This window comes from Narcine bancroftii, chromosome 4 (assembly GCF_036971445.1).
Source record: "Narcine bancroftii isolate sNarBan1 chromosome 4, sNarBan1.hap1, whole genome shotgun sequence".
NCBI lineage: Eukaryota > Metazoa > Chordata > Chondrichthyes > Torpediniformes > Narcinidae > Narcine > Narcine bancroftii.
In genome coordinates this window covers 104,125,527-104,144,722 of record NC_091472.1, presented here as the reverse complement: position 1 = coordinate 104,144,722, position 19,196 = coordinate 104,125,527, and the positions used below count along the sequence as shown (strand labels likewise).

Below are 19,196 nucleotides of genomic sequence, written 5' to 3'. Positions count from 1 at the left end.
TACATACACATATCTGGAGACATCACCAAAGATTGCATTAGTAGGATTTTTAACTCGCGCCTCCTGATTTTTAGTCCAAACTTCCAATTTATTAGCCCAGTAAATTAACTACTGCCCCTGCGAAAGTATGACCTTCTAATTTGGAACAAAAGTGTTATTCTTTGAGCAGAGACCCAGTGGGGCTTTATCAGCTGAAATAATACAATTTGTCCTGGACACCCATTCTATCAGAATCAGTGAAAGACAAGAATCAAACATTTCTCCTAATACAATAATCAAACACAGCTGAGACGAGAATGAAAGGGCAAGTAATACTTACCACCTTTCATCATGCCCACTTCATAGCATTTACGAAGTCTGCAAGCTTGGCAGCTCTTCCTCCTATTTTTGTCGATCGTGCATTGGTTAGTGGCAGGGCACATGTAGTCATTGTGTCCTGGGATGAAAGGAGAGATCACAGGTAAATCCCAACCTCTCCACACTTATTGACCACAACAGGGAACTCACAATTACACTGTGCCTTTGCAGCAGGAAAATATCCCAGAGAGCACAAGCAAATATAATCCAGAGAGCTCCAGATATCTGATCAAGTGTTTTTAATCAAAGACACAAAAACATCAGTTTTCAGGGAAATGGAGGAAAGGGCGAGGTGGTGGGGGTGGGGGAGATTGAGGAAGGGGAAAGGCAGGGGAAAGCAAGAAAAGGAAATCTTGACAACCAGTAAAGGTGGATCTCAATGACAATGGTAATGAACACAGAAGATTATCCAGAGACAAGAAGATTTTAAAAAGTTGAGAATGTAATACTGAGGCACTGATTAAGCGCAAGTAAACAGGACTTGGTTAGAAGAGCAACGTGAAATGCGTCTTTGAGGTTAAGTCAACAATATAAAAAAAACATGCAGAAGAGTGCATAAAGAGTAGAAGAAATGACACTTCTTCCATCATCATGCTCTCACAGACTCAGCTCCCAAGTGTAAATACCCAAGATTAGATTCCTGATGGATTCCAAGTTCATTGTTTTACTCACACATGGATGCGCTATTCATGGTGTTCATCAGTATTAACATTGTTGGATAGGGAGCAGAATGAGGAATGTCTACAATTGGCTAATGTGCCACTTCCATTTGAACTTCTCACCGTAGTGTTAAACTGACAAAAAAAAAGCACACCATGTGTCAGAAAAAGTGAATCAAGCAGGATTGTGCTAACAGAATTCAAGACACTGCAGGTTCCAGCTACACCTCTGGGGTTCAAAACTCTTAAGGATCAGTAAATGCAAACCTTTTATAAAACTTCAATGCAACCTCAGTACCCCCTCCTAGTGTGAAACATCATCTCTTGGGAAACAAAATGCTTTGCAAACTGCAATGAAAGTATTTGCAGGGCATCAGTCACCTGTTTTTGCATGCATACGGCATGAACTGGCAGCTATAGCGCACAAAACAATGGAGATGGGGGCATTCTCAGCTCCATCTTCAATGCAATGTTGGATATGACGTGTGCTGGAATCCAACTTGCAGGAGCCATTTGAACCAGCCCCCTGGGATTAAACAGGTCTGGGTCTATGAAGCAGCTGTAAGGCAATGCCATTCTACTCTTCAGAGGAATCAGAAAAATGTAAGTCAACGCATTCCTGTTTGTCCTTCCTCGAACCAGACTAGTCAAAGTGTGCTCACTTCATTCATGAAAGAGCAATATTTCACCAGTGCCCCCTCACTCCATCACCACCCAGAATCCCCTTCCCAAATCCCTCTGCTTCTCCTTTTGAGATATTCTTTAAAGCCAACATCTTTGATAAAAATTTGATCAGCTATCTCCTAAAGGTACTTGGTGCCAAATTTTGTGATAATGATACGAGTTTACTTTCATACACATAGTACAATGTTCACTACCGCCAACATTCTTATTTGCTGCTGCCAAACAGATACTGGTAAGAAAAAAACTCAGTAAACTAATTGAACTAAAAGAGACAATACACAAGATAGATGTACATATTCACAGTAATTCTTGAGCAAAAAAAAAAAGAAAAAGACCTGCAATAGTGCTGACAGGCCATGATTAGTGAACCAAGGGAAGGTTCAAGAGTCTGATAGCTTTTGGAAGGAAACTAGCCGAGAATAGTGCTAGTTTTTAAGGCTTCTGTACCTTCTGCACAAAGGTAGGAGCAAGAAGAGGTTGTAACCAGGGTGTTTTGGGGGACATTTTTTGAGTCAAAAGGCACAATAAAAGCAATTTTTGTCCAATTGCTCTGTAGCCAAAAATGTGGTACCTGCCAAGCATCTATAGTGATTTCAATGATCACTGGCATTTCCCTTTTTGGAAAGATTAAAGAATCAGTGCTGACTGCATGGTATCCTAATAATTTCTTGGAACTCCCAATATAAAATATTTCAATGAGGACTTACCCTTCCCTAAACACTTCCATCATCTCCACTCATTTCCACAAGGGATAATACCAACATCAAATGCAAGGTGGCCCATGGGCTGTTTCCACTAAAGCTCTAAAACTCCAGGGACCAAGGAGATTAAAAAAGTATTAGCAGAATATCCTTACATGTTGGAATACTCAGTACAATTCTGGTTTCTGTTAGAAAATATAAATAAGTTTATAGATTTATAAGGTTAAGACCAAAAAAGAACTCTCTCTTCTGAAAGGGCAAACGTCAAAGAGTGACCGGATAGACGGTCATTAAAAATTATGAATGTATTCAATAGGACAGGTATGAAGTCAAAACCAGGAGCCATAAAGCAAGTTCACAACAAACAATCTCAGGGGAAAAAATGCACTTTACTCGGGGGCAGCAAGTAAGTGGCAGATGGGAACTGGTTCAATACTTTGAACACGAAGCTGGATTCTCTTTAAGAGATTAACAGTGCGAGGTTTCGGAGCATGCTTATCAGCCATTTGATCAGGTCATCTCTAGAGAATGCATAGGTTGGCGCCACAACCCAGTCGCTACTTATTTTTATAACCATCCAAATGGAATCTCTACCCTGGGGACAGAAGAGTGGATTCTCCCAAAATACTAATTATTGAATCTCTTATGAGAGGAGGTTTTGAGGTCTATTTATAGTCACACTTTGTTGTGTTATGAGGACCAGACACACCAATCACAACTTGAAAAGCAAACCTGCTGAAGCCAAGGGCTCTTTCTGCCTTGTCTCACATTTGAACAAATTCCCCTTCCAGTATTATCGCACTCAGTGCAGATGTGAAAGATCAGACCAGACTGCATTCTTGAGCAAGTCTGAATAAAATGCATGATATTCAAAGAGATAACAATCGAGATAGAAGGAAGTATTTTTTCCTCCCATCTCAGAGCAAACAAACTGTAATGGCAATAAAACTCAAATGTAGCAACAGTGCCCCGACAGGTATAATATCCTGTTCCTTCCGCAGCAGACAGCTATAAAGTATAGCAATAAAAATTTTCAAAGGATCTGCTAAGGAATGAGTGTCATATCTGCTTTTAATAAAACATCAATCACCAAGAACCACAGCCTCCCAGGATATGGAAGTTTATTCGCCATGAAACTCCCAACCCCAACACAACAACCAAGCAGGTACTGGCTTCCCCATAGAAAGGAAATCTGCTTTTAAGAGTCGGGATTTTAATGTTACTGAAAACTGATTAATGGGCCATGAATAAACATTTTCAATATTTCAGCAAGCATTTTAATACAAGTCAAATCATTGGTGTTCAATAAAAGCTTTTTGAAAAATTCCCCACCAAATACAACATTGACAAATTAGTTTCAGGCAAAATAGGAGATGTGGTGCCCAAGAATGAAATGTATTTGGAACTACAGCCTGATGGGTCACTGCCCAGATCCATGCAGAAGATACAAGGATCTAGGCAGGGATCTGCAGTTTCTCGACTACACCTCTTCCCACCCCGTCCCCTGCAAGGATTCCATTCCATTTTCTCAATTCCTCCATCGCATCTGCACCCAAGATGGGGACTTCCGTGTCAGAGCAGAGATGTCCACCTTCAAATAATGTGGTTTTCCTTCTACCAGCACCAACTCTGTGCTCACCCACATATCCTCTATTACCTGCACATCTGTCCTGGCCCCCTCACGCAACAAGGACAGGATTCGTCCTCACCTGCCACCCTGTCAGCCTCCACATCTTCCTATGCCATTTCCACCACAAGACATTTTCCTCTCCACCTTCTGCAGGGACTGTTCCCTTTATGATTCCCTTGTCCACTCCTCTCTTCCTACCAATCATCCCCTTGGGACCTACCCGTGACCACAGGAGATGCTTCATTTGTGCCCACACCTCCTCCCTCACCACCATTCAGGATCCCAAATAGTCCTTCAAAGTGAAGCAACATCACTTGTGAATCTGCTGCTCCTGTTGTGTCCTCAACATCTGAGAGACAGAGATCGCTTTGTTGATCACCTCGGCTCTGTCTGCCGCAAAAGCATGGATCTCCCAGTGGCCAGACTGAGACCACCTGCAAATTGGAGGAACAACACATCTTCTGACTGGGCTCCCTCCAACCGGATGGCATTAATATCAACTTCAGGCTTTCGTTAAAACCTCCCCAAGCTGTCCCCTCCTCATGTTTCTTCTCCTGTCACCTTCCTCCAGCTGTCTCCTCACACAAACATGATAAATTCTTACCTTGTCCCTTATATCCAATTAATATCTTTTGTTGGTCTGGATTCCTCTTCCCAGCCAGCATTTTCTGAATTCTGAGACTCCTGCTCATAGCTCATTATCTTGAAGAAGGGCTCAGGCCTGAAACGTCACAATATATCTTTGTTTTTTTAGACTCTGAAAAGAGCAGTCATCTTCCTCCACTTTCTGTGTTTTTACTACAATCACAGCTCCTGCAAACTTGTGTTTCACTCCCTGCAGAGACTGGACAATGATAGATAGCTTTTTCAGTGATCCAATGGGGAAAGCGTCAACCAAATCCATTTGGTGGCAATCCCATAGGAGGGGAAAATGTGGCTTTGCTCCCTTTACAGTATCCATGAACTTCAATGACTGGGGTGGAAGGGAAAGCACTGATCCTGCACCCAATGGCCAGATGAGGTTGTAATTGCCAGAACTAAATTATCATGTTCACAGGTGAACTGCAGTGCTGGTGGTGCATGTTAGTTGGTGAGAAGTCCTCCCACCATTGTCACCATGGGATACTGCGCCAACAGTACAAGTGTTTCGACCTCACCTAAAGCAAGACTCCATGGCAATCAAGAAAGAAGTCATTGCTGTAAAATGGAAGAGAACCTAAAAATACAACAATGGTGTATAGAAATTATTAAGTGAATTCCATTAGAAAAAAATTACATCTAACCAAACAAATTTGGGATCCATATATGAAATATGACAGAAAATGTCAACTTCGGACCTTCATCTCCTAAAGTGACAAGATGATAAACATGATTAAATTTAAATATGTAAAAATGGCTTTTTTTTTTGTTTTTTTCTGTATGGATTTTGTTTTCTTGTATTTTGTATGTTTAATATTTATTGGTTTTTGAGGGGGGTGGTAAGGGAGGGGAGGGGGAGAAAAAGGAAGAAAATGTCACTGTGTATATTTAAGGAAGAACATTTGTATATATATTGTTGTTGATATGGTTCATAGTGCAATAAATAAAGTTACAAAAAATGTCAGAATTAATTTTCCTACTACAACCATTCAACCCATTAAGAATCTTTTTAAAAACTTTATTTAGAGACATAGCACAGTACAGGTTCACCCAATACACCCATGTGTAGTGATTCAACTACTAATCCAATAGGTCTTTAGAATGTGGGAGGAAACCAGAGCACCCAGAAGAATACCTGGCAAAGTCACTGGGAAAAAATACAAACTCTTTACAGCCAGCGGTGGATTCAAACCTGGGTTGTTAATGCTGAAAGAGCCTTGCGTTAATCACACATGCCAACTCCCATTTTTAAAAAGTACAGTAACATCCAGAATTCAAGCAATTAGAAAACAAATTGTGGAAAATAAATGGGTTAAAAAATGTGAAAGTTTAAAATTAGCACCCCCAGCAATTAGCTCGCCAATCATGTAAAACAATCTCAAGTAAACTGCAAATTCACTTTTCTGGCATCTACCAATCCCCATAGGTGCCAGGTACTGGGGGCTTTATTGTTATATTTATATGTTCAAGTGTTGACTTGGCATCAAGTCAACCTGACCAGGCACAGCAGTGGGTGCTGATGTCTCAGCATCCTGGATTCAATCCTTTTTGTTAAAAGTCCTTCAAATCCCTCTCCCCTGTAGTCATGTATCTTGTTTTCCCCACACATACTCACCAACTCCTTTCGTTATCAACACAACATGGTGATTTACATCAGATACTGAACCCACCAGCATGTTTTTTGCATTTTCATATTTACTGAGCACAAGGTTTATGGCCGTTCCCACAGAAATCCCTGTAACCAACATGCCCATCAATTCCCAAGCTACTTGATATTTTAGCTCTCAGGCCACTCACTGATGCCATGGCTTATACCCAAATCTATTTGAATGGGAATTAGATGCCCAGCTTTAATGGTTTAATGAGACCCCCACAACCTACCAACCAGCAAGTCTTCAGGCATGGGAGGAACCCACAGCAGCAGCAAGAGCAAAAATGCACACAATAGGAGAGATAATGCCCAAACTGTGCACAAACATCAGACCCAGTCAGGACTGAACCCAAGGTTATTGAATGACCATTGGGCTAGAAAGAGTTGACACAGGTGAAGGATTTTGGGCTAAGTCAGCACATTAAACAAATTCGCACAACCTTTACCAATCTTTGCACCTCCTTAGAATGAAATGGTAACCCACAAGATGCATCAATCCTAGCTTAAGCTAGGAACAGCCCATCAACACCCAAGAGCTAGGGTGACTTTTGGCATTAACAATTGATTCAGTGCCTGTGATGCAGACTTCAGCAGGATTTAGAAAGGTTCTTGGCATCAGAATTATTGCTAAAAAGGCTTTGGGAGGTGATTCAATCAATGAAGGCATCTTCAGATTTGCTCTTGCAATAATATTTAGGTGGTTGATTCAATTCTTAATGGTAACCCTGAAGATGGCAATGGTGGGGGGACTCAAACTGAAAAGGATTCCATACCAAAACATTGACAATTTTATCTCTCACCGATGCTGCTCAACCCATTGAATTTCCCAGAAGTTTGTGGTTTGCTCCTCTACAAGTCCCTCACATAACCACTGGTTAGATTCAGTTGTATAACTAGATGGGCAATTTTAATGAAATGGAAAGACAGCACTCCATCCTCTCATACTCAATGGTTACAAGAGGCCATATCCTTCCTAAGTTTAGAAAAAAAAAAAATCAGACAACGTTAAAGATGTAAAGGTGAACTTTTATAAGACATGGGGCCCATTCATGGATTATTAACATAATTTAATGAATTAGGGTGTTTGGATACTCCTGAACAGTACTCTCTGGTCTCCAAATATCACCCTTCATTTTCTATGCACAATATATTAGATATGCAAGTTAACTTTGTTTAGAGGGAGGATTTGATTAATATGCTGAGAAGTGATGGGGGAGTGAGCAGGAGACCAAGGAGGAAGGGTTGAGGGCAGGAAGAAAGGAGACATGGGGTTAGGGAAAGAGAAGGGAGCAGGGTTAACAAATATTGGAGGAACAGTACTTGGTTTTCCATCCTGGCAGTCTCCAATGAGATAGCATTAATATCAATCTCCATTTTCTGTTAACCCTCTCCCCACCTTTTTATTCAGACATTTGCCTGCTTTTTCTCTTACTCCTGATGAAGGCACAGACCAGAATCATGGTTACCCTTTATTTTCTATGGACTGTGGTGTGACCTCAGTGGAGTTACTCCAGCACGTTTATGTATTTTACTTTTGTTAAATATAGTAATTAGTACCCAAATACAAAACAACAAAAACTTTTCTCAATGGCATAACTTGATCATCACAAAGCAACTTCTGCTGAAAGAGCATCTGTCATAATACAGTGAGAGAGAATGTTTTGCGAGCAGGCCAGCTTGACTTCTCCTATATAGGACAACAGATCCTTCTGAGTATAGAACTGCAGAGTTACAGGGGGAGATCAGTTGGCATGGAGCAAAGCACACAATTTTACCGTTGAGGTCCTTCAGAATTAATATCAGTGAGAAAGAAACTGTCCTTGAATCCAGTGGTGTGTGATCTCACACTTGTGAACCTTCTTCCTTTTGGGAGGTGGGTGAAGAGCAGGAGTTGTAGATAGAACCAGGGGAGGGGAGCCCCCGCAACAGAGGGGCCTAAGTCACTTTCCCCAATCCTCTTGGGCAGTGTAGTTCCCATCCCACACTGCACCATATTCAAGCAAAATATCTGCTGCCATACTGAGCATTGGCCGACCTATTTACAGAAAATTCACCACATACTCTGATCTAGCCATTATATTTTGTCTGACTTTCAATTTTGTCCATTTGTTAATCTTGTTCAGCATTATTTTAACCAAGTTACATTCCCTCCATGAAGAATCATGAACAGGCTCCGGAGAGGTTTACAGCACTCATCTTCCCAACAGCCACAAAAAAAATCTATTCAGTCTCTCTCCCCCACCACTCTATCTGATCAGAGACCAAATTCCCCTGGGTGCCTCTGCTCAGCAAGCTATCTCAATTAGTCCAGGTTTAACATTACTACCTGTAATGCAAGTACTTAGCTTGTGTTGAAAAATCAGCAAAGCAGTTGGTTTTAGCTTGCCTGGTGAGCGTAGAGTGCGGGGAAACCATAATGTTAAGTTTTGTACCCTGTTACACGAGTTTTAAACTGTTACTCAAAGAGAATCCCGAACATTGCCCTCATGCCCCATTATGTAACAACTTCCACTGAGGCAAAATACAAAAAGGTCAGAATATTACACAGTACAATAATCTGAAGAGGACAGGAAATGGTTGGATATAATAGGCTTATTCTATTCAAAAATTAGTTTGTGTGGTATTTTTTTCATTATTACCCTAAAGTTGTCTTTTTATTTAAATTTAGACATATATCACAGTAACAGGCCTTTTTGGCCCATGAAGCCCAATTTACACCCAATTAACCCACAGCCCCCAGTAAGTTTTGAAGGGTGGGAGTAAACTGGGGAAAACCCATGCAGACATGGGGAGAATGTACAAACATCTTACAGACAGTGCAGGATTCGAACCCCACTCCCAATTGCTGGCACTGTAAAAGGTGCTGTGCTTATCGCTACACCAACTGTGCCACCCTGTCAACTCCATTGATTTATTTCATGTCATACTTCCAAGACCCTAATCAACTAAAATAAACTCTAAACAAACTGCCAATGCTACAAATCTGAAATAAAAACCAATGTACTGCAAACATTCAGCAGGTCAGGCAGCATCTGTAGGGATAAGAACATTGTTAATATTTCACATGGATTTCATAGATCTGAAAGCATATCCTACATTTTCTATTAGCATAAACTCTTATCTTGTTTGATCGTAATATTTTTATTCCTGCATTTCTAGAGAATAAAAGGAACCTGGGATGTTGGATCCTTGCCTATCCTATGGTGGCCACCTAACCTCCAAAGCTCACGAGACCAGCAGGGAGCAGGGTTTACAGGAGGGTGGGCAACCCAGACAGCAGGAATTGAGCAGAGCTCTGCATAGTAGCACACAGGCCAGAAGCTGGTGCAGAGTGAAAATATTTTAACTCTTTTTTGTGATTGGACTCAATTCCCATGAAGGCAAAGAAAACAATTTTATTTACAATTGTGTACAATTAATATTTTGCAAACATTACACATACTCCCCCACCCACCCACACACACCCATGTGTGTACACAGTGATGGATTATGTTATATTTTATATTGTATATAGATGTGTTTTAAAAGGAGATAAATTGTGTTTTTTTTTTAAAGTTAGGTCACAAACACTTCACACAGATCTCATTTTTAAAATGCCAGAGCTCTGCTCAAACCAGACAATCCTAGTGCTGAAGGACTTCACAAATAAGTGTTAATTGGACCTGCTGTGGAATAATGGATTATTGTTTTGGAAACCAACAGATGAATGGACTCCAAGGATTGGGTCTGGTGCTGCAGTCTGTCTGAATGCAGTTGTAAGAGGATCATGTGGTTTTTTTTTTAGAGAGAATTTGGAAGAGTGAGAAGTGAAATTGGACTGTGAATCAAAGAACTTTTCTGAACTTATGCACACATTACATACACGTGCATTTATAAATAAAGGGGGGTCAAGTTAGGTTAAGTTAATAGTAGTAAGTTAAAGTTTGATTCTGTTTTCATGTTTAGAGATAAATAAAAGCAACTTTTGTTTAAGTAACCATTTGTCTTGGTGAATTTCTATTGCTGCTGGGTTTAGGGTCCTCTGGGCCCAACACAACACATACCAGAACTTTACACTAAGTCTATTATAGCAAAGATGGGAAAAAAAACTGTACTGCACCAAACATTAAACATCTGGCAAGAAAATTTTATTGCATGCCAGTACTGACAATCCAAATTCTTTATTTCCTGGCCTTCCCTCCTTGGTGTTGGCTGTGATCAAATCCAAAGCAGAAGCTTCAGAGAAACAAAGGATCAGCAGTCAACTTAAACTCAACCCAAGCAGGGTCCGTAGTTTTGTACTTTTGTTTCAGCCCAATCTCATTTCTTATGACCTTGGACCCAACTTCAAAGTGAATAATTAAAAGATGTCGGCTCCTCACCTCCCTCTCCCACCCCCGCCACCCCCACCACAGATTAGCAACCTTGAAATCCACCCTCACACAAGTCTTCAGTATATGGCATGTTAAAGATTGGTTTAAAACATTACTACATCAAGCAGGAATCACATTAGTTATTCCCCAACAACTGGAAAATTCTCTTCATATGCACTCAGTGAGCCTGAAACCCACTCCATGTTCCTTCACAACCCCAGTAGCAGCTAGAACCTCCCCAGACTCCACCCAGATACCAAGCTGCGCTTGTTTCACTTAATTGCAGGTGGCCCCAAGGCAAGTGAGACTGAAGAGTCTCCAGGTAGTTGTGGTGGGGAGCAGCTGAACAACCCTAAATGCAATGCTCGCATCAACATGAGGTGGTATGACTGGTAGGTGCATGTTCAGGAAGAGAGAAAGCACCCAATGCAAACCAACCATTTGATCATTCGTAAATTCCAAGGAAAACCAACTGAAAATAAAAACTAAAATGCCAAAATATTCAAAATTAAAAATTTAATTTTGGACAGGTTGTCCATTTATGGCAATTGGAGTTATACAATGAATAATTATCCACCCAATTGCCTCTACTTGGATTTTAATTATTTATTGCCAGGTGTACACAGGTACAGTGGAAAAACTGTTTGGCATGCTATCTTGTGCCATCTAGTAAATCAGATGGCACAAGAGTAAAAACCAAATGTTGGGGATGGTGCTACAATTAAACAAAATTGAACTAAATTTGAGGATCATGCCTTTGTGCCAGAGGGCCTCTGCTCTTCCGTGTACCAAATCCCTGAGAGGAGTTAGGACGTCTGCCAGACAGGGTATCCCACTGAAGCTAAGGTTGGAGACTCTGGGCTCTCAGAAACCCAGCAAGGACTATTCAACTGGGCAAATCACTTGGGGCAGTGACTGTCAATCAGCAAGCTCGAGGATCCAAGCCCTTAACATGGTGAAACTGGTTGTGCTGCCACAGGGAGCTTGATGTTGCAGGGGGTTTGGGACACATGGGAATGAAGCCTCTCAGAACACAGCAGCTTCTCTTCACAATCCATCAGCCCTCTTGTGATCACTAAATTCCCCTCCATCTCTGCAAGTTATGCCTTGCCTGAGCCTGAATCAGCAGCTGGTTCACCCAGTTAGTCTCCTGTCCTTCCATCACCAGATCTTTTCCTTCCCAGCTTCTTGGGGGAAACACTTGTACTCAAAATCCAACCCCACTCCTGGCCTAGACCCCAGCCACCAATCTGTTCCCGCTTCATCTCCCAGCCCCAAAACTCACCCCTCCACCCTGACCTCATGAAAAGCCTGGACTCCCAGCCCTCCAAAACCAGTCATCAAGCCCCAACCCCCCCTTCCTCTCTTCCACACATCCCCACCTCCCTGCCCATCTCATCCTTCCAAACACCTGCCCTCATCCCCAGCACTTCCCTCTGGAACCTGCCTCAGATTCAATTAACACAAGCCCCAGCTGCAATCTCTTCTCGTAGCTGTGCTCATTCACACTGAAACCAGCCTGCAGGATGGGAGTGCCTACCACATCATGTGCTATTATCACACTCTCTTCCATCAAATAGCAGCTCCATTGCATCCACCCAAATTCTCTATCCCCATACCTCCTTCTGAAGTTCATGGGCATGGTGACATTCCAATGCAGCATATTAATGCAAAGGTAGGTGCAAAAAAGGAAAAGGGTGGTGTGTGGCAACAGAAGCCCGACATTATGGAAATTTAAGGGCTACATGTTATTTGAGTGAGCTGCACTGAGGCATTGATGGCTCAGGAGAGACATCGTCCTACAGATATTTAGAGACTACAGAGGAAAAATCAGAACACATGAATGAAAAAAGTGGGCAAAAGTGAAAGATTGCTGGAAGACTGAATGGGAGGTTGTAATTGGTGGTCCTGCTTGTGGCGATGCCTCTGGCCAGCAGGTACTGGCACAGCTTGTCACTCAAAAGAATACCCCTGGTGATTATGGATATAGCAGGGATACCCAAACAGGGTGAAGAGATTGCATAGGACTTTGAAGACTGTGGCTGTTATGTCCTAGCAGGGGATGGCGAACAAGAAACAAGAGTATTCAATTATGTTGAAGAAGTATACGTTGCAGTCAGAGGAGGGTAGGGGTCCTTTGAAATTAATGTTCAGGTGATCAAGGGGGCAGGTGACCTTTATCTGGTCGATAAAGTGCAGTTTGCACTCTGCACAGACTTGTCAGTTTCTGGTCATGGTCTTCATCTCCTCAATGGAGCAAGGCAGATTGTGGGCTTTGATAATGTGGAAGAACCTGGTAACCCCAGGGGGAGAGGTCATTGTAGAGGGCTCGCAATTGGTCTATTTGAGCACTGGCACATGTTCTGTGGGATAGAGCATCTGGGGGCTCGTCAAGTTTCCCGGGCCAGTACAAGATATAATTATAGATGGAAAGTTCAATTGTCAACCTCAATATCTTGTCGTTTTTAATTTTACCCTACTGTTGATTGTTGAATACGAAAGCAACTGCTTGTTGGTCAGTCAGTAAGGTAAATAGTTTGCCAGCAAGGTAGTGACTCTAGTGCAGCACCACCTCGACAACGGCTTGGGTCTCCTTCGATAGAGAAGTGTCAAATTTTGGGGCCACGGAGAGAGCAGGAAAGGAAGGCTGTCTGCTTGGTTAAGGGTGGCACCCAGAGCGAAGTCTGGTGCATCACTCTCCACTTGGAGCAGGGTGAATTCATGCACAGCATACATCGTGGCCTTGGTAACGTCTGCCTTGATACGGCTGAAGGCCACATGGGCCTCTGACATCAGCGGAAAGGAGGTGGATTTAACAACAGGGGCTGGCCTTGTCTGCATAATTGGGGACCCATTAGGCATAAAAAAAGCATCCCAGGCACCCTTTAGGGCTTTGAGGCTGTGGGGAAGGAGGAGTTCTAAAAGTAGGAGCATGCATTCAGGGTTGGGCCTAATTCAGGGTTGGCCACGATGCAGCCAAGGATGGCAAAGCGGGTTGTGCAATATACACAATTAACCATTTTTGTATATGAGGTTAAGGAGTTTGGCGTCAAGATCCTGCATACCATGGCCACAAATGGTGATGTTGTCCAGATATGGGAATGTGGCCTGCAGCTCATACTGGTCTACCATTTGGTCCATCTCCTGCTGGAAGACCAGACCCCATTGGTGACATCGAAGGGAACCCTCAGGAAATGTTGAGACTGCCATCGGCCTCAAAACCAGTATATTGGCACCCCTCCAGGCAGATGGGGAGCTGACAGCATGCTGACTTTAGATCCAAGGTGGAGACTGCCTGATATTGAATGATTTGGTTTACCACAATCTGATAGGCAGGGAAGAGGGTATGCATCCAGCTGCGCAAATCTGTTAATGGTCTGACTGTAGTCAATGACCATTCTGTTTTTCTCCCCATTCTTCACTACCACCACTTGGACTTTCCAGGGGCTGGTACTGGCTTCAATAATTCCTCATTGAGTAGCCACTGCACCTCCCACCTAATAAAGACCCTGTCCCAGCACTGTACTGTCTACCTTGGGTAGCAACAGGTTTACAGTCGGGGTGAGGCTGGTGAATAACAGTGGCGAGGTGATCTTGAGATCTGAGAACCCACAGGTCATGTGCAGTGGGCAATCTTCAGGTTGCCAGCCAGAAATGGGGGATTTTTGCTAGTGGAGCACAGAGCGCTGTTTAAAAACTATCGGTTACAGACAGAAAGGGGTCCATCATACTCCATCATCACACTTACGGTAGCATTGAAAGTGCAGAACTGTAGTATCACCAGGAGTTTAAAGACTTTGTAGTCTGTGCCCTGTATGGTCAGGGTTACTATGCAGTAATCGCAAATATCAGCCATATGGGACTTGGAGGCCAAAGAGACTTACTTGGTGGCTTACTGGCTTTACCATGAGGGAGTAACGCTGCACCGTGTCAGGGAGAATAAAGCTCGGTGCTCCCACTATTGAACAGGCAGCTCGTCATTTGGCCACTTACCTGTATGTCCATCGTTGATCTGGTGAGCTGGTGCAGGCTACCTTGATCCAGAAAGATGGAGACCAGTATTGGATCGCTGTGTAGATGTAGGGGAGTGTTTGGGCAAGATGGCAGAGTCCAAGATGGTGGTCCCAGGTGATGGTGCTGGGTTGGGGTGACTTGGACATCTTCATGTCCTTACCCCCACCCCCCACCCCCCCCCCCCCACCCACAGAGTAAACAACATCATTCACTGGGAAGCGTTTCCTTGGGTGCTTGTTCAGGCTGCAGAAGTAGCACTTTGGGTGCTTGCAGAGTACAATGGCTATAGTTAGGTCATTGGCGGGATGTGGCGGAAGTGGTGTTCAATAATGTTGCAGCCATCCCATGTCCCAAGATGGTGGCTTCCAGGGCAACCACCAGATGGCCACATTGTCAGCTGAATAGACTTCCATATTCTGGAAGGCCACCTCTAGCATGCCTGCCAGTTCAACTGCCCTCCACAAGTTGAGCTCACCTTTCTCCAACAGTCTCTGACTGATGTAGTTGGATCTGATGCCCATGACAAACATGTCTCTGATCAGATCCTCAGTGGCTATCACAGCCTTGCAGTCGCAGGCTCGTCTGAGAGCTTGCAGGTCCTGGAGGTACTCAGTACTCAATCCCCCAGGTCACTGTTTTTAGGTAGCCAGGAGACGTCTCACGCAAACCTAGTTTACCTTTTTCAGGTGCTGGCCTTTCAGGATGTCCATTGCCTCATGGTGCGACTCTGTGCCCCTGATCATTGAATATACCAGTGGCCCGACCTGGGAATGTAGTACCTCCAGCTTGTCATTCTCTGATTAAACGATGGTAGATGGTGCCTACAGGAGCTCTTCAAAGCAATGCAGCCAGAGTTCAAAGTTGTTGGAGGCCTTGGGCGAATGCAGGCCAATTTCCAACTTCTCTGGTTTTAGGATCTGCTCCGTTATTAAAAATTTATTGCGAATAAAATTGATGCACTACCAATAACTCCAAAAGACTAGAAGTTATGTAAAACTGATAGGATTTTATTAGCAATAGAATGGCTTCCCATGCTGGTCGACTGTCCTGAACTGGGGAGGGGGTTGTGGGACAGTCGCCTTTATTTAGGAGTCTGTGGGAGGGGCCACAGGTGCATTCAGCTAAAGTGGAGTGTCCAGACAGCTAAACACAACATGGTGGTTTACCACATCGTCATTATACATTCTCTTCCTTCTGCACTCTCTATGAAGGGCTCCGGTCCAAAATGTTGACTTTTTTTTAAAAAAAACAGCAAATTGTGTTCAGCACAGTATCAAAGGGAATTTAGGCATTTAGAAAGGCCTTTGTTAAGCTGGCAAGAATTCCCAGAGAGCAATGCAGAAAGTAAAAGGTTTATTTTTAAATGGGGAGCAAACTAAAGATTAGAATCTTCATATAGTATCAAAACTTTAAAAAGCTCAAATTTTGATGAGGGAATTCCAGCCATTAAAATTAAAGCAGAGGGATTAGTCAGTTGTCAATGACTCACTCCACATGGATGGTGCAAGCTGGAATCAGAACCATCCTTGCTGTGGTACTGATTATGTTTATCCTATAGCAAATGAAGTGACTCCAGCACAGCAACAAAAGTCCTTTACATTTTCTAGGGACCAAGTCATCCAGTGCAAGACCTGCTCCATCACATGCTTCAATGAATGAACCAACATGGAGTACTTCGGGCAGTTCTGGTCTCCTTACCTGGGAAAGGATGGACAGGCTTTGGAGACCATACAGAGGAGATTCACCAGGTTTATTCCAGAGAAGAGGGGATTAGCCAATGAAGAGATAGAGCCTCCTGGGACTAGACTGGCTGAAATTCAGAATGAGAGTAGGTCATTTAGAAAAATAAAATTAGGACAGGATAGAGGGAAGTAAGTGTTTTCCACAGGCAGGTGAGACTAGAACCTGGGGACATAGCCTCAAGATTCAGGGAGTAGATTTTGGACAGAGATGACGAGGAATTGCTTCTCCCAGAGAGTAATGAATAGGAACATAGGAAGTAGGAACAGGAGTAGGCCAAAAATGGCCCATCAAGCCTGCTCTGCCATTCAATATCTAATTTATGACCTAACTCCACCTACCTGCCTTCTCCCCATATCCCCCAATTCCTCTATTAACAGGCTGTGGAATTCTCTGCCCAAAGAAGCAGTAGGGGATGCCTCTTTGAAGACTGATAGATTTTTTGCATAGTTGGGGAATTAAGTACAGCCCTACCCCAGCTCATTGCTGCCTCACTGATGGAGGCAGTGTTAAACATTGCAAATAGAACTAATAATGAGAAATTCAGAAATTAGATGGGGTGAAGCATTAATCATGCTTTGGTGCAATTATCTGAAGAGCCCGTAGCTATTTTGCATTTACAGTAGAATATAGAATAGGAGAGACACAGGCCATTTGGTCTGTGCCAAACACTATGCCAATAAAAATTCCCTTGCCTGCTCATGACCCAAATATCTCCAATCCCTGTACATTGATGTCTATCCAAAATGCTATTGTCACTCTTGCTTCCACCATTACCCCAGGCACCCACTGCTGTGTAGAGAAAAAAAAATTGCTTTGCAAATCTCCCTCAACTTTCACTCTCACTTTAAATGTCCTTTAGCATCAACTTTTTTTTTTAAAAAACCCTGAAGATTATAATTAATCAAAACAGTTGTGCATTTGTATTGCTGCTTCAATGAGTGTAAATAATTATTTTTTTTAATTCACTGGCAATCGAAGACTATAGAAATATATCATTGAATCTGATATTCCAATATAATGACCGATTCTATCGTGAATCAAATACTGTGTTACTAGATCAGCAACATCACCAGTTAAGTCCCACATCATATACAGGTACCTCAGTAGGCAGTGATGATCATTGTCAATCCATTGATTCAGACCTCATTACTTCACCAAATAGAATTAAAAGGTACATTGGTACAACACAGACATCCCTTGTTACAGTTAAATCAGTGGTTAGATACAAGCTTTGGTGTCACAGGGCTAACATGGTTGGACCGCTTTCATCCCTAACGTCGAAGTACTCGAGACGGCAGAGGTCGACAGCATCGAGTCCACGCTGCTGAAGATCCAGCTGCGCTGGGTGGGTCACGTCTCCAGAATGGAGGACCATCGCCTTCCCAAGATCGTGTTATATGGCGAGCTCTCCACTGGCCACCGTGACAGAGGTGCACCAAAGAAAAGGTACAAGGACTGCCTAAAGAAATCTCTTGGTGCCTGCCACATTGACCACCGCCAGTGGGCTGATATCGCCTCAAACCGTGCATCTTGGCGCCTCACAGTTTGGCGGGCAGCAACCTCCTTTGAAGAAGACCGCAGAGCCCACCTCACTGACAAAAGGCAAAGGAGGAAAAACCCAACACCCAACCCCAACCAACCATTTTTCCCCTGCAGCCGCTGCAACCGTGTCTGCCTGTCCCGCATCGGACTTGTCAGCCACAAACGAGCCTGCAGCTGACGTGGACTTTTACCCCCTCCATAAATCTTCGTCCGCGAAGCCAAGCCAAAGAAGAGAAAGAAAAAAGAAAAGATACAAGCTTTGGTGTCACAGGGCTAACATGGTTCTGATTGCTCTGGGTCATATCAGGCTGACAGCCAGACTGTTCCTTGAAGGACCTCCAAGAGGAGAACATGATGGAAGAATGCAGATGGTGTGATTGTAGTAAAACTCGCACAGTAAATGTTAAAGGAACTCAGCCAGTCTCATAGCATCCATAGGAGGTAAAGATATACTGCTGACACTTCAGGCCCAAGCCCTACTTCGAGGTATCTTGATCACTCAGGCCCTATGGCGCTGCAAGAAGAATTCCTCCAGCATTTGCCGAGCCGAGGCCAAGAGCATTGCATCTAGGCTCTTAGCTTCAGTCAATATCTGGCCCATCTCTCACTACCTAATCCTTGTGGTGGGGGGGGAGGAGCGGGGATAGTGACTGCCCCTTGCCTCTTTTCCAGAGTTCAAGATCATGGCTGATTTAAACCTCACTTTGCTCACTGATTCATCAGAGCTGTGTTTAGCCGCATGTGAATTTTATTTCCACGAGATCATTTCCCATTCTGCGTAGAATAAGTATTTGCTTTCTTTAATGCTCCCTGTACCTACGTCACCTTTGAGCAATTCCTGTGCAAGAACAAACACTCCCCTGAACACCAACATCTTTTATTCTCTTCATTAAAACTAAATTCTGCTTTCTGTTTTCCCTTCCAAAGTGGATAACCATATATTTTTCCAGATGGATTCCATCTGCTATGTCCTTGTCTATTCACTTAATTTATCTATGACATCCTGATCCACCTGTCACCTTTCCAACAACTGACATAACTATCATGCTTTGTATAAAAGTAATGTTGTTCCCTCTTCCAAACTGCAGGTGTCTAGTGTAAAGTGTTGTTATCCCACCATCATTCCCTGTGGCATCCCACTGGTCACTGTGCTCTCACCCAACAAGGACTTATTTATTCCTCAATTTGTATCAGTTAGTATTTGACTCCTAATACTCTTCAGCC

At 43.2% G+C, this 19,196-nt stretch overlaps 1 protein-coding gene across 1 annotated transcript in view; it reads right to left on the bottom strand.

Annotated features, from left to right (window-relative positions):
- Nucleotides 1-19,196, bottom strand: part of esr1 (estrogen receptor 1) — a 259,140-nt gene that overhangs the window by 169,382 nt on the left and 70,562 nt on the right. The window contains exon 3 of the mRNA XM_069932330.1: nucleotides 320-436. Within this exon, the coding sequence (XP_069788431.1) occupies nucleotides 320-436 (117 nt within the window). The remainder of the gene's footprint in view (nucleotides 1-319; nucleotides 437-19,196) is intronic.